The sequence below is a fragment of the Esox lucius genome, chromosome 12 (assembly GCF_011004845.1).
Source record: "Esox lucius isolate fEsoLuc1 chromosome 12, fEsoLuc1.pri, whole genome shotgun sequence".
NCBI classification, from domain to species: Eukaryota; Metazoa; Chordata; class Actinopteri; order Esociformes; family Esocidae; genus Esox; species Esox lucius.
Genome location: NC_047580.1, coordinates 740,844 through 755,661, shown reverse-complemented (window position 1 = coordinate 755,661; position 14,818 = coordinate 740,844). Strand labels below are relative to the sequence as shown.

Genomic DNA, 14,818 nt, shown 5'->3' with positions numbered 1-14,818 from the left:
AGCGTGCCAGTGGACCTTAGCTGCTCAAAGAGACCAGGACACTGCCCACGTCACAGCAGAGGGGGTCAACCACCTCACCCTCACACCAGCGGTGTAACTAGCTGACATCGAGGCCGCCCTCGCGCCCTGAATGGTCGCGAACACGTCCGCCGTCAGACCCCGGCGCAGCAGCCTGGCCCTCTCACGAGCCAAGCCCGCAGCGGCTGACCCAGCACAGGGAACGCCCCGATCGATCCGTTTGCCTGCGACAACGCCCCGTTGCGGTAAGGGATCGGCCACGGCGTCCCCACCGCCATCTGGGCCGCCTCTGCAAACCACAGGGCACCCGGCGAAAGGGGGCGGTCAGAATGAGCGACAACCCCTTCGACCGCACCCGAGACATGGCGGGGAGAATGCATTGCTGAGGGGGAAACGCGTACAACAGTACTCTCGGCCACGGCCGATGAGTCAACACGTCCACGCCCAACGGGGACCTGTCCTGCGCTCGAAGAGAGTACAACAGGGGGCAGTGCGCGTCCTCCTGTTGACCGACCACACCTGCACGTCCCTTCACCGTAGGGCCGGTGCGAAGTGTAGCAACACGCGTCGGATCGTGTCCAACTCCAGCCAGTTCATGTGGCGCTCTGAAGGAGGCCAAACGCCCCTGACCGAGCGCAACTGACATGTCTCACCCGTCAGGGATGTGTCCGTAAAAACCGGGAACCCGAACCGACACCCTGCCCATGGGAACTCCCCGTAGCAGAGTGCGCGGGTCCCTCCAAAACGCCAAGTCCTGCCCTAGAGAGTCCGGGACCTTGACCAAATGACGCCGGTGACGCACCGGATCCAAACGGAGGCGTGCAAATCAGCGTTGAAGGCCTCTCATGTGCGGTGAACTGGAGCCCCAGAAACACTACCAGTCAGTTGGGCTGAGGAGCACTCTTCTGCCAGTTCACCGGAAAGCCCAGGCGAGTCAAGACGGTCTCCACGACCCCCGAGAATGGGGGAGGCTGACAGTGAAACTGCGTTCAAGAAACGGCGTGCATGACTCTTTGAGGGGGAGTGTCCCTCGGACGCTTCCCCACCCTGTGTGCGTTTGGTGGGGTGCTCCTCTTCTTGTGGGCGCAGACCCTTCTCCGGCTCCTTCAGGGACGTCAAGGCCAACCACAGGTGCCGGACCTGCACCACTGACCTAGCCATAACCCTGCCAGCCGACAGGGAGTTGACCTGGGTCAGCTTCAGGATGGCCGCCGAAGCACGCGCCACCTCGCTGACCTCAGCCGGGGACAAAGAGGTGCGGCCCTCCGTCATCCTAGCCACAGCCGCAGCCAGGAGGCCCACATTATTGCAGGCCGCTAGGGACTGCACAGAGAGAGGGTACCGTTTCTCCGCCAGAGAGGTTTCCAGAGGCTGAATGCCTCTACTCAGCGTCTCCAACCTCCCCTCCACGGCAGTGAAGGCGAGGTGAGATTTCACGGTCCCCCTGGTCGTAAAAGACGCACTCCACGCCTCCTCTACGTACTTACGCAGATAGGGGACCTCTGGCGCCGTCGACGGGCCGGGCCGGTCTTCTCAGCCGGCGCCCCCGACTCCTGAAAGGAGTCCTCCTCGGAGAGGAGAGAGAGGACGTCAGCGAGTGGGACCTCCTCAGCGAAATATGCCAGCCGCTCCATCCTCACCGGCAAGGGGAGGACGGCGCAGGCGGTGCATATGGGCTCCTCTGTAGCACCCTCACGAGCGTGCTGCGGCACCAAACACGCACAACACACGAGTCTACGGCCTGGTCCAGCTTGTCACAGCCACAGGCTGACACTGAAGTCAGTAGCTGGGGTGCCGTCATCGAAGACGCCGCTCCAGCTGCGGTAGATGGTGAAGTCATTTTTGACTGTAGTAGAGAATCACCGAAAAGCATAAAATAAACTTTCTTGTGAAGAAAGAAGGGAGGCAGATTGGGGTGTGAGCACTGCTTTTATAGCCATGGGGCAGATTGCCTAGAGCAGTGCTATTTGCATATTTACATTTTCAGTGACTGCCGATTGGCAGAGAGGGTAAACCAATAGGAGCGAAGCCCCTATGGGCAAAGCTTCACGATATAGAACTGAGCATACAGTAAGGTGACACCAGAGACGTTGCCATGATCTCATTGTCCTCTGGGTTCAATTTCTAAAATCAGTCCTCTTCCTCTTTTTAACAAAATAAGCCCTAATCGTGGAAAGCGAATTTTGCCATTCGCGTGCCAGACTCCAACCCAGTGGCATCATTAGGCCTGTGCATCTGGGGCTATAGCATCCAGGGCTATATCTTTTATGAATCTGGATCTCAAATTGACCAAAAAGTCTTATAATAAAAAAATGACCCCTGATCTATTCATCTATAATTCCGATCGCGCATTATGAAAATGTAGACGTGTAGGCCGCAAGCGTGTACATCGAAATGTTCTACGTGTACATAAGAAATCCTGAGTTATTGTCGCGTTGCATGTGATCAGCTATGTCATCAACATTACACTTTATTCTCATTGTTAAGTTAATTCACAGGGAGCTTCAACCTTTATCTGGGGGTATTGCCCATTAAGAGTGATTTGCGTCTGCCTGGGTACTCTAGCCACCTGGTTGTTGCAATTATTGCCTGATCAAAATAATTTGAGCCTCATCGCAATTATTTTTATAGACAAGGATCTTTTTGTACAATGTTTTGATTTCAAAATCATGTTTCCAATCTGAATAATGCACTTCATATTTACTGCACACCTGAATTAATACATGTGGTTAAAACGTCTCATGTGTCAAATAGTTCATTTTAATCATAATATAGTGACAAGAGACGCTGTAATACAGTTTGCTATGATTTATGGATATCGGCATGAATTGCTTTACAAAGGCCTAAAGCACGGTTGCTTGATAAACACAATACATTTAATAAATAAAGGAAAGGATGATTTACAGTAGCCCACACTGTCACAGTGCCACCTGTGATCAAGCAAGCCTCCGACTGCAGGCATTGCTTTAACGGTGCCGCTTTCACAGACTCCACTATTAAGCACACCTGTTCCTGATGACATCACCCATCATTATGCACACTAAATTCTCATTACTAGGCCTACTGCTAAGGAAAACTGCACCAGGGTTTACGTTAGCCGGCAAAGGCTTTTTCCATCTGGCAGAAGGTATTCTGCCAGATGAAAATATCAACCGTCAAAATGTCCGGTGGGAAATATTACAAATTAATAAGTAAATAGATTAATATCATATTAAAAAGCCTAATATTGTGTGACTTGTATGATCTGTTTCCAAGAAAACAGCAAGCCTCCGCTCCCTCTCACAATAAGACATAAATGAGTCATGTGACTAAGCTCGGCACGAGAATCAAAAGCAGCACAGTCCAGCACTAGCTCCAGCATACGACTCTCAAAGGTTGAAGGCGAAGCAGACATAACCGGGACGGCTTTAAAAAAAAAAAAAGAAAAAAAAGTGGTGAGGGTGCAACGGAGGCCAGCAAACGAGGTTCAGTAAATGATCTGAGCCAAAAGTATAAACTTTCCGCAGAGCCGGTCAAACGTTTTTTGTACATGCGGGCTAGACATCCTATGGAAACTGAAATGATTTGCGTGGTAGGCAATTATTTTTTTTTTTTATGTTTCTATCATTGACCTCAAACTCCCTTAGTCAGATTGGAAACATGACTTTGGAATCAAAATATTATGCAAAAAGATTGAGTCTATAAACAATTGCGATTTGGCTCAAAATATTTAGATAAGGCAATTATGTAGCTAACAGTATTTAAACTGAGTATACGCTCAGCTCACAAAGATTGTGAAGAGCTCATTGTTGACTAATTAGAATTTTAAAAAAATGTTGCATCACAATCTTTTGTTCTATTGTTAAGTGTAGGCTATTATACAGTACAGCTATTTAAAACATATGTCCAGTAGCTCTTCTGTATGGCTGGAATACTGGAATTTTAACGCCATATTGGCCGTTTTGATAAGACAAATGAGACTGCACTTGTCTATTAAATAATAATGATGCAAAATTAGGCTACATTGCGGCATTGCAAAACTATTCAAAACTTATTTTAATATATTTAAACATACTGAAATGTAGACAAAATTATTTGTCAATGCAATTGATTTGGAACATACCATTTTGAAGACCCACCTTCGATGACTTTTCCTAAATAGGTGTAGCATAAATTACATTGATCCGTTGTCAGAATTATACTCAAACTGAAAACTATTTACAGACCGTTTGTTTTACATTGTATTCCAACTTAACTTATTAGGCATGTGAGAGTACAAGTATTGTAACAGGTGCTTTGTCTCTCTCTGGGTTAATGTGGAATAATTAACATGTATTGACTTTAGGCCATTGTACAGTAAATAAACGAATTACATGTTCTGTTCAAACGCCATTTTATTAGAAACTTTAGGGGGGAAAAAAATCTAGTTATAGCCTGTTTAACAAACTAAACGTCCTTCATGTAAACACGCTATGTTAAACACTTCAATATTTTCACTTGAGTTTACTGTGGCATATTGTACTTAAAGATATCCGGCAGGAAAATACATTTATTTTAATTGTATTATTATTAAGTTTCTATTGATAAAAACAGATGCAGTCTTCAGGAAATATTCATGCAGAAAAGTGGCATCAATGACGCAATAGGTAATGTACTTGGTAGAAGTCTGCAATTAGCCTACACAAATGCAAACTTAATCGTTGTAATCAACAGCTGTAACAAAGAATAGTATTTCAGTTTAAATAAATTTCCGTTAACGAAAAGGAAGTGATTCATGTGTGTAGACCTATAACATGGAACCAAACATAGCAATCCATGAATAGGATTATAATAGAAAATATTCCTCTGATTTGAATGTTTTATTCTGGCCATATAAGTACAGACGCAGGCTTGAATAACAGCAGTTTCAGGCGAGTGTTGACGTTCTCACAGATGCCTCCTGGTGGCCACTTATTTTGTTTTTGTCCATGACGCACAGCACTGCAACTTGCCGTAATTTAATTAGCAACATCTGTACCCTTTAGCCAAAAGAGTCACAGTCTTACAGGTACTTCCTACAGATCATACAGAGAAAAGGGATATGTGGAAATGCATGGGTGTAGTACAAAACTGTGAAATTTGCATTGGGTGGGAGATAGTACCTCTACAGACTGTGATTGAACATTGTAAACATGCGGAACAGCAGCAGCAGTCCGCTGATAACAAGGTAACATCCAAACAAGAAAAGGAAAACAACTCCAGGCTGCTCAGCTCATGTATTATCAGGGACAAGGTCAGCAATTCGGCGAAAAGTGGGGAGGAACTGGTGGTTTTCGGAAAAGTGGAAGAAATCAAAAGGGAGGATGAGGTCGAGGGAGAGGTGGACAGGGACAGAGCAGGGACCAGACAAGAGATCAGTCATGTTACAATTGAGGTAAATATGGTCACTTTTATTGAGAGTGCCCTGAACTGGAGAGACAGGAAGTTGTGGGTGGTGGATGGCAGACGGGACCACCACACAAAGGCACACTCAATAAACTTAAGGATGACTGAAGTGTAGCGTAGACAGCGGACAGATTTTCACAGAAGCAGTTCCTTAAGAGATTTACCAAGTCCTAAGATACCCCTCGTGTTACCCTTCTGATCAAAGGCAAGCCCTTATGTTTTCTTGTACATACTGGTGCTGCAATGTCTGCTATCATGCATGACTCCATGTTGAATTTTCCCATGTCAAATGAAACTGTGCACACTGTAGGTGCTTCTGGTGTAGAGATGATTGAGTCCTTTAACTATGCTTTTATCTGTAGATGGTATTCCAAATCGGCACCAATTCATTTAATCTACATGTTGTCCCTGCAATTTGGCTAGCAAAGACCTCATGTGCAAATTGGGCATGAAAGTTACCTGTGAACCAGACGGTATTCTGATTACACAGCCACAGATATTGATGCTGTCTGACATTCAGACAGGTCCAGATTGACATTATGCATGGAATATACGACCAGATTCAGACCTTATGCGCCATAGTGAAATCTACTCCATTGTGCGCTCTTTCTGGAAACAAAATGGTTCGGTCATACCTGAAGCGGGATTGCATTGCAAATCTAATTTCTCCCCATTGGTTAGGGATTTAAACAACAAGAAGAGATGGCTAGTCAAATCAGGGTCTGAGACTGTGATATGCAGGAATGTGTATATAGGAACAGACCACTGTGTATTATCGGTCCAATTAACAAGCAAACAACAATCATTGTTTGGCTTCACTGATAGGATACCCCACATTTCAATAAGAAAGACAGATCAGGTTAACTGAGAGGATGCATGAAAGATGATTCCAAATTCTCCCCCACATCGCATGTTTGGTGTGTTCAATTCTATTGGGTTGTCCCAGCCCAGCGGGGTGTTCATGGTGTTGACAGATATATGCCTCAATTGCAGATGGTCTCATTGCCAGTTGTGGATTCCCCGCTGCTTCATGGCCATCCTGATACACTTTGAGCTACAGATAAGTTTGATATTGGACAAATGAAGGGGCGTTCAGCCTCTCAGTAACACCCAAATCCATTCAGGCCCAGTAACCTCTTAGTAAGGAAGCTGAAGAAGGGATTGCTGTTTTTCAAGACTCATGATAATACTCTGCCCTGATTCTCCATGTAACACTGCCATCCTTCCTGTTCTTAAAGCTAATGGGGATTGGCGATATGTTCAAGATCTTAGACCTGTTAATAAAGCAATACATGCTTGTTCACCGGTCGTTCCCAACCCAGTCACAGTCTTATCAGATGTTCCACCAACCGCAAATTGGTTTTCAGTTAATGATTAGGCTAATGCATTTTCTCAGTATTCCTGTGCTAAAAGAATCTCATTTTTGGTTTGCTTTTACGTTCCATGGGAAGCGATGGACCTGGTCCGTCCACCCTGTCTTCACTGTGGCGCTTGCTAAAAATTTGGAAGGGTTCGTACCTCCAGCTGGAATGTAAGCTCATACAATATGTTGATGATTTACTCTTGTGCTTGGAGACCCAGAAAGATTGCGAAACTGATACCAGAGCGTTGCTGGAATTCTTAGCTGAGAACGGCCACAAAGTTTCCAAAACAAAATTGCAACTTGTCCAACAGTCTGTTAGGTAGCTATGCCATGACATCACAGCTAACGCTAGATCATTGGGTCCAGAACACGTTAAAGCAGTGCTGGAACTGGGCTCTGGGCTTCTGCCTACGGGCAGTTGATGCAGCTACTGAGGATGTGCTGGCTTGTGCAGACATTGTTGCCATGTTCCCTCTCACTGTTTGTTTCACTGTGCCCTCATTTGCACCCTGCTAAGTTACTGCACTACCAAAACATTCTCCTGACAATGTCTCATGTTACGCTAAAGAGATGCACTATTCTAGCCCAACTTCACTCTGTTAACCCTTTGATGCGTACGATCACACCATTGTGATCAGGCTAGAGTGGTCCCTAAAGCATGTGATCAAACTGGTGTGATTAGAACGTATTGTCTAGAATGCACCATTAGAACGTCTAGGTATGATTGACATAACAATGGCTGGTCAGACTGTGCTTTTATTCACTCACATTTAGCTCAAACAATGTTTGTAATTGTCTGAAGACCACACTATGATATTAACCAGGTAGCAAGCGTTTAAAACGGGACAAGAAGGGTTACTCACATACCAACAGGCAGACAACACTAGCAAATGATATTAGCAACTACTGTAGAGCATCTTGCCACTTCCTGGAAGAGCTGAAAACCGGTCAAAATCAGTGTAAAAACATCCTAGAAGTAACATTACCCATTTGTGGGCGCCGCTATGCTTGGGTAACAGTGATGCCACTTGCCCTCGGATGTACATTAAGGCATCGCACTACGGGTCTCTCTCCTCATGAAGTGCTTACAGGCAGACCAATGGAATGATCACCACTCCTTTCTCACAGAATAGACTGACGTTACAAGGGTGTGACGACAAGATGGTGTGTTATTGCATCGCACTTAATGTGTTGAAGTCTGTATTTCCTAGCGTGAAAGCAGCCCAGCCTGAGCCAAAGGGTTGTCGTGAGGGACCTCCATAGGAAGTACTGGCATCAGCATAGGTGGTTGGGACCATACCAAGTGCTACTGATCATCAAGACGGCCATGAAGGTTGCTGAGAGAGCTATGTGGGTCCACGCCAGCCACTGCAGGAAGGTGCCATACAACTCTGATGACGATGTATCAACTGATGCCAGGACGACAACCACCACCACCACGATTGCCATGGAGTAGCGAGGAGGGCATGCTGAAGGTCACGTTCATTGCCTTCATCGTCTGTATTGCTCTTTCCACCATTATCTGGACCATGGAGGCAGGGGGGAACAACGGAGAACTTCGAGGGACCAACAGTAGCAGCATAGTCCAACGGCAGGACTTAAATAATAGCTATTTCAGCGCGAGCCCACGGCGGGCTCAAGACTGGAGTCTAGCAAATAACAGCCACTTGAACTGACTCTGCTGAGAGTGTTGTTAACTGCTCAAATCTTGAATAAAGCTTTACTTGTAAAAAATAATCTACAGTCTCGGTGCCTTTCCCATTAGTGATTTCCATGACATGTTTCTTCTACTGCTATAATTCCACTGTTATGAAATTATACGTTTCCTAGATGTTTGTTCTGTGGTTAAATAAAATATGGTGGCCTTATTCCAACTTATGGTGTCATGGTAGCCCTTGACAAAATGTGTATATCTATGTTTCATTGACGAATGGGCTATAACGCCTTACTGGCTTAAAATCATGCCACATGATTATTCTACAAAAGTGTGCCAACTTCAATCTACTCATGGTGTGTGGCCTAGTTCGTTACTCTGACATTTACACGCCTGTCTTTTCAAATATCATTAACGATCTCAAACAACTAAAGGACAACATCTTGTTTATTTACTCTCATAGTAGTGATCACTGATCTTTGGTTTTAAGTTTATGATGTCATCAAATTTTATTTTGACCTCACTTTTCCTGCTTTATGCTTATTGTTTTTCGTAAATTGCTTTTGTTTCTGTCTCTGTAGAACTCTTTCCTCTGAGTAATCTTACTTTAATGCGAATGCATACTGTGTCCTTTTGGACACAAAAGGGGGACTGAAGGAACCGAAAATGTCAATTCTATGTTTATTTAAATATTCAATGATTTTTCAGTATTTAGTATAGCAATTTGTAATTATACCCTCAACTGCCCTTTCCTAGCCTATACTCTGTGTCTGGTCATGTTCTTTTATCAGTATGTTTATGTCACAAATGTTTATCTCTGGTCTGACTACAGAACCTAAGGTCATGTCTTAATCACCCTATGCCAAACCCATGAGTAGATCACTGTTTAACAATATGGTGTTAGGAGGCATAGATTTGAATGTGTCCCTAGTTGATAAGTGGGTCTAGTTTTTAGGACTTCTCTTGTGATTCCTAGGTTAGCCAAACTATCCCCACTCTTTAGTTTTAGGATAAAAACCATAGCAGGGTTTGGGAAAGGTCTCTTCTTGCATTTTCCTGAACTCTGTATGCTTCTCTGCTCTTGCAAACACCTTGAATCTACAGAGAACTTTGCTCTTTGAAACTGTATTAATTGTAATACTCTATATATTAAATTAATTTGTTACATTAATTCCAAATAATCAATTAATCTAAAACAGGTCAAAATCCAGTTCTTTCACAAACAATCATGTTTATAATTGAAAACCTAGCTATTCAGCACCAAATGGATGGGAATAACAAACAAGATTAAAAGCATTAAGTTCTGCAGTGTGTATTGAAAGTACAGATCAGTAAAAAATAAGTATCAGTTACTTACTGCAGGTCCCAGCATAACCATACAGTAGAGAAATGACCCCAACCAAGCTTCCTGACTACATGATACCGGCCATTGAACAAGTCTCCAATCTTCACTGGATAGTATCCACCTGAAATATACAAAAGACCACACGGTAAGCCTTACTGTGTCATTGTTGTTCGTCACATATAGTGTGAATATACCTTCTATGCAGACTCTTGGGTCATTTGTACTTGTCTTATCCCCTCCTTCATTCGTGTAATTTGACAAAATGCACGACAAACACTTTTTAGTAGAAATACAAGCATTCCAAAACATCAAACACATGCTCTAACGCATTTGCGACCAAAAAAAACACTGAAACGATAGCATCGTTCCATTGTGGAAGAAGCCCAATGCATTTAACTATGATTTACCTTTGCAGTAATCTGAAGGATCCTCCTGTTCCTCATCGTCTGAACCGAGAAGCTCCGGTGGCGGAGGGGAGAAATCGGGAGGTGGTGGGCTGAGAGCCTCTGGAGGGGTAGCTAGTGGCTCAGTTGGAGTACTGGACAGTAGAGGAGGCAAACATAGTGAAGGTGCTATGGGACTGGACCATATAGGACTGGACAGTGTCTCTGAGTAGTCAGACAGAGTTAGTGGCGTAGGAAGTGGCGTGGTGGTTGGAGCAGCAGGACATAAATGTGGCGGGCTCTGGGACAGGTTAATGGAAGCAGGGGGTTGTAGGACTGGTGGGCTCTGGGACAGGTTCAGGGGAGGTGTCTTGGGTGGAGTCACAGGCCTGTGTATTGTGAGGATGTGACACAACTCATCTGTAGTGGGAAGCTGGGACCTGAAACAAAAACACACAAACCACGTCTCAACAGGGTTTGTTCAAATAACAATCAGCAATACCCACCTATAATATTATTTTATTGCAAACTGAAAATATTAATTGTTTAACAAGACTGACTTGACATTCAGCAATGTAAATACTCAAATGCCCGGTAAACGGAGCTCTGCTCTGGTAAGCTTTAACACAGACAATGAGGGGTTGGTGTTCTACAAGTGAGACATGCATTACATAAAAAAACTGAATTGACTGCCACCTATAACTGATGTGTATTGGTGGATTATGCAATTACCATGGGATAATGGTCAACTAGAGAAACCGCCTTGTGACATGTGTGATATTGGTATTGTTAACGTTTGCCAGGGTTAAACAAAAATAGTCACAGGGAGGAGGCGTGTGTCAATGTGCTTATCTGGAGAGGTGAGTGGTTCGACCGCCTCTGTGTATTTTTAGAACATAACTACTCATGCTACACTAGACATAATCACAAGCAAGACCGAGTAAATGATGATAGCCTACGCATAAACAGGTGGGGGGATAGCGTTGCAGCAGCTAACATTACTCACTCAATATTCAAACTGGTGTTGTTGTCACTCGATCCTTTTCGATGTTTCCTGCCTTTCTTCCTATGCTTCTTACTGTGGGTGGTGCTATGCGGGTTGTTATTACCGCTGGACACTGTTGGCGATCAGAGAATAACGTCACACAAAGCTAACTACGTCCACAAGGCTAGGTCACTACGCTTACACAGCTGCTTGTCTTCCACTCACACACGAGTAACTACAGTAGCAAACAGGCCATCCAACTATACTCCCATTGGGATAGATGGTGAAAAACAAATTTTGCCTCGGGAATAAAGTCTGACATAGTTCCTTAAATGGCATGTTTAACTACCCCGCAGAGTGGTCAATGACTGCTTGTTAGCTACTAAGCTAACTAACTGCCCTGAGACAGTTGGCTAGCTAAAGCTAGCTAGCAATTTTACAAAATATAGCCGAGTAACAGAAATTTACACCTGTAAGAAATTGATTAGATCAATTACAGCGTCGTGCAAATGCCTTCAAAATATACAATATGGACAAAAGCATTGACAAATAATATTCGGCATGTTCTAAAACTCACCGTTCATGGATATCATCAGTGCAGGCAGCTGTCACACGCACACTGCTGGGCGGAGGTATTCTGGGTTGCGCGTGCGCAGTGACGTAGATCACGACTTGCATCTGACGCTGCACGTCCACTGTTCCAGCGCACCAAGGGGGCAGGGTCAAAGATGTCGCCAATTCATTTCCTTTCAATTACTTTTTAAAAATGTATTACCATACATACCATAATATACAAACATTAACGACATTCAAGATCTACTTTTGAAGCTTTACATAACGAGGTTCACAAATAATGATGGTAATAAAACAAGCAAAAAATATATGTATTTTATATAAATAAATAAATAAAAATACAAAATAAATAAAAACAGCACACAATACAATATTCATAAATAAGATAGCAGATCTTGTATACATCATTTAAGGCTGAATACTTGTATACCTCATAAGGAAAAATAAATGATCAGTAGTTTCAACAAAATCACAAAATACACAATTATTGATTTCAATTCCAAATCGCTGTCATAACCAATCACTGGATTGAATACCCACCATTTAAAATTGAGGAGTTATGGTAAAATTCTAAATATTTAGTTTGTAACATTTGAATAGTGCACTTCAAATAGATTTGTGAAATTGAGTTCCTGAAAGATACTGTCGGGTTTGAGAGGTCATTAAACATATTTCTACTTGTTTTGTTTAGGATTTTGACTACAGTGAAGTGACAACCCCCAACTAAAAGCTGTGGTAGACAAGGGGTGACCGGAGAAGTATTTGTTAAAATACTTTTTATTAAACATACAATAGAATTGGGGATGGCACTGATGGATTTGAATATGTTATGATTTGCAACAACATTATATCTGAGACAGACATTGTCATATGACATGAAACATACACTACTATCAACTAAGTTAATCCCTGACCAAACACCTTTCTCCAGTAATAGTACAATGATTTGTTTTTAATGGTAATTTATCTATTATACCAAATAGTAGAATTATGCAGGCAGAAGTTCCAAATACCAATTTTCCTAGTTATCTTGACACCTCTTACGAATGTTGCCAATTCCAGGTAACAAGAAAATATGTTATGTATATTAATTTAAATCAAATAAATATTGGGACACATTACTTAAAACAGCAATGTAATAGTGCAAATAGATAAGATTAAAGTGAAAAATGCTTGCTTGCGGGTTCCCACACAGCAATACAACAATAGACATTTCTTAAAACGACACTGGTGAAAATCTATTGACGTTTATGCTGTAGTTACTGTGAAAATAAAACTTACAGCTACAGGAATCCACTTACATGTAGCCAGCCTACACACACTTTTCGTCATGAAAAAATTAATGAGAATGTTGGATTTGGTCACGACGCAGATGTGACATACTTTTCAAAATAAAAGTATTACACAAAACAACATTATGGGGGGACATATTAACCCGTTTCTAATATTGGGGGGGACATGTCTTCTCCGTCCCCCCGGGTCCTACACCCTTGATTCTACCCTCTCAACTGCAACTAATTACAATCCTTCCCAACTGGGTAAGCTGCTATTGTGTATGATGCCCCAGTCCATTCATTTGTAAATAAAGAAAAAGGTCACAGTGGCTTCCACTGTTGCCATAAGTGCCAGGCGAGGGGGGTGCATTATTTTGGGGCGGATAACATTCCCTCAAGGTACAGAAGCTCAGAGATGTGACCAAGATGTGTTTATCGATGGAGAAGAAGACTAGCATTACTGTGGGGAAACCCCATTATCCTTACTTTCGATAGGCTTGGTGACACAGTTTCCCTTAGACTACATGCAATTGTTTGGGTGTCACTAAGAAGTTAGTGTATTTCTGAGTGAACCAGATTAGGACCAGGAGATGTGAGGGAACCAGATTAGGACCAGGAGATGTGAGGGAATTATCTTCAGAGCCAACAAAGTATGCACCTCAAATGCTATCCGAGTTCAACCGGAAAGGTGGAAGAACACAGAATTTAGGTCATTCTTACTATACACAGGGCCAGTGTGTTTGAAAGGTTGCATCCCCATGGAGATATACCAAAACTTCATGCTCCTATCTGCTGCTACGACCATCCTCCTTTACAGAGAATGTATCTCTCTGTAAACATCATATAGACTAAACTCATAGCCTGATCTTTTTATTTGTGGACCATTTCAGGAAATTGTACGGCAGAGAGTACTCTGGATTATATCTCATCCTTCCCATTTGAGAACTTTCTAGGACAACTGAAGAAGATGGTCCACAAACCTAACCAGCCTCTAGAGCAGGTGATTCGCCACCTTTCTGAGAACGAACTGTTCCAGCAACAGCATCCAGAGGAAAGCAGTACAAGAAAATGCACTTCCACCATTTCTCAGAGCAACTTTTAAATGGAAATTATAACGTGCAACTGAAGAACATTGAGGTGGTCCGTGTGCTGAACATCCTAATGGATAACCACGGACATGCTTTTATAGCTTACAAAACATTTAGGAACAAGGCAGATATTTTCCCTTGCCCTTTGTTATCATCAAACATGGACATTTTCCACCTGTCCGGTTTGAGGCATGATGTACAGTATACCCCAGTCACCAATGTCCAACGGAAATATGTTCTCCTTTTCTGCCATGCCGCTGCTTCATCTGTAGACTTCTGTATTTCTCTGTGCCATCTTTACCCCTGCCTTTTTTTTCTGGTTGGCTGGAGAATTATTTAGTATGGTCTTCCACACTATACACCAGGGCAAGCAGGCCCCATCTAGCAACCTGAACCATCAAAGTGTCCCTGCCCAAGTCCCTCCTGCACTGACAGCAGCCTATAATCTCCCAAGTTGTCTCCAACATCATTTTGCATCCAGCCACCAGCCCTGCTCGGCAAACCATCCCCATCATAAATGTCAACGGCAACTACACTCTCCCAATTTATGGGCACGCCACTGTGACAACAAAAAATGTGTTCATGCTCATTTTTATATAAATGTGTAGGATTAAATCATTAGAACTGCCAAAGCATGTACAATATATTTATTCTCTTCCATGAGAAACAAGATATTGAAGAATGATACCTTGTCTCTTTCTGGAGAAAGAGTTGACAAACAAGAATTGTTTG

At 43.2% G+C, this 14,818-nt stretch overlaps 1 protein-coding gene across 2 annotated transcripts in view; it reads right to left on the bottom strand.

Moving 5' to 3' along the window:
• The window catches only part of srpk3 (SRSF protein kinase 3), an 80,830-nt gene extending 68,999 nt beyond the window's left edge, over window positions 1-11,831 (bottom strand). For both annotated transcript variants that reach the window (XM_020044375.2, XM_010865280.4), the window contains exons 1-4: window positions 11,729-11,831; window positions 11,173-11,284; window positions 10,191-10,606; window positions 9,796-9,904 (exon numbers count right to left, since the gene is read on the bottom strand). In XM_020044375.2, coding sequence (XP_019899934.1) covers window positions 9,796-9,904; window positions 10,191-10,606; window positions 11,173-11,284; window positions 11,729-11,744 — 653 coding nt within the window. In that variant the 5' untranslated portion in view covers window positions 11,745-11,831. The remainder of the gene's footprint in view (window positions 1-9,795; window positions 9,905-10,190; window positions 10,607-11,172; window positions 11,285-11,728) is intronic.
• Window positions 11,832-14,818: the final 2,987 nt, after the last annotated feature.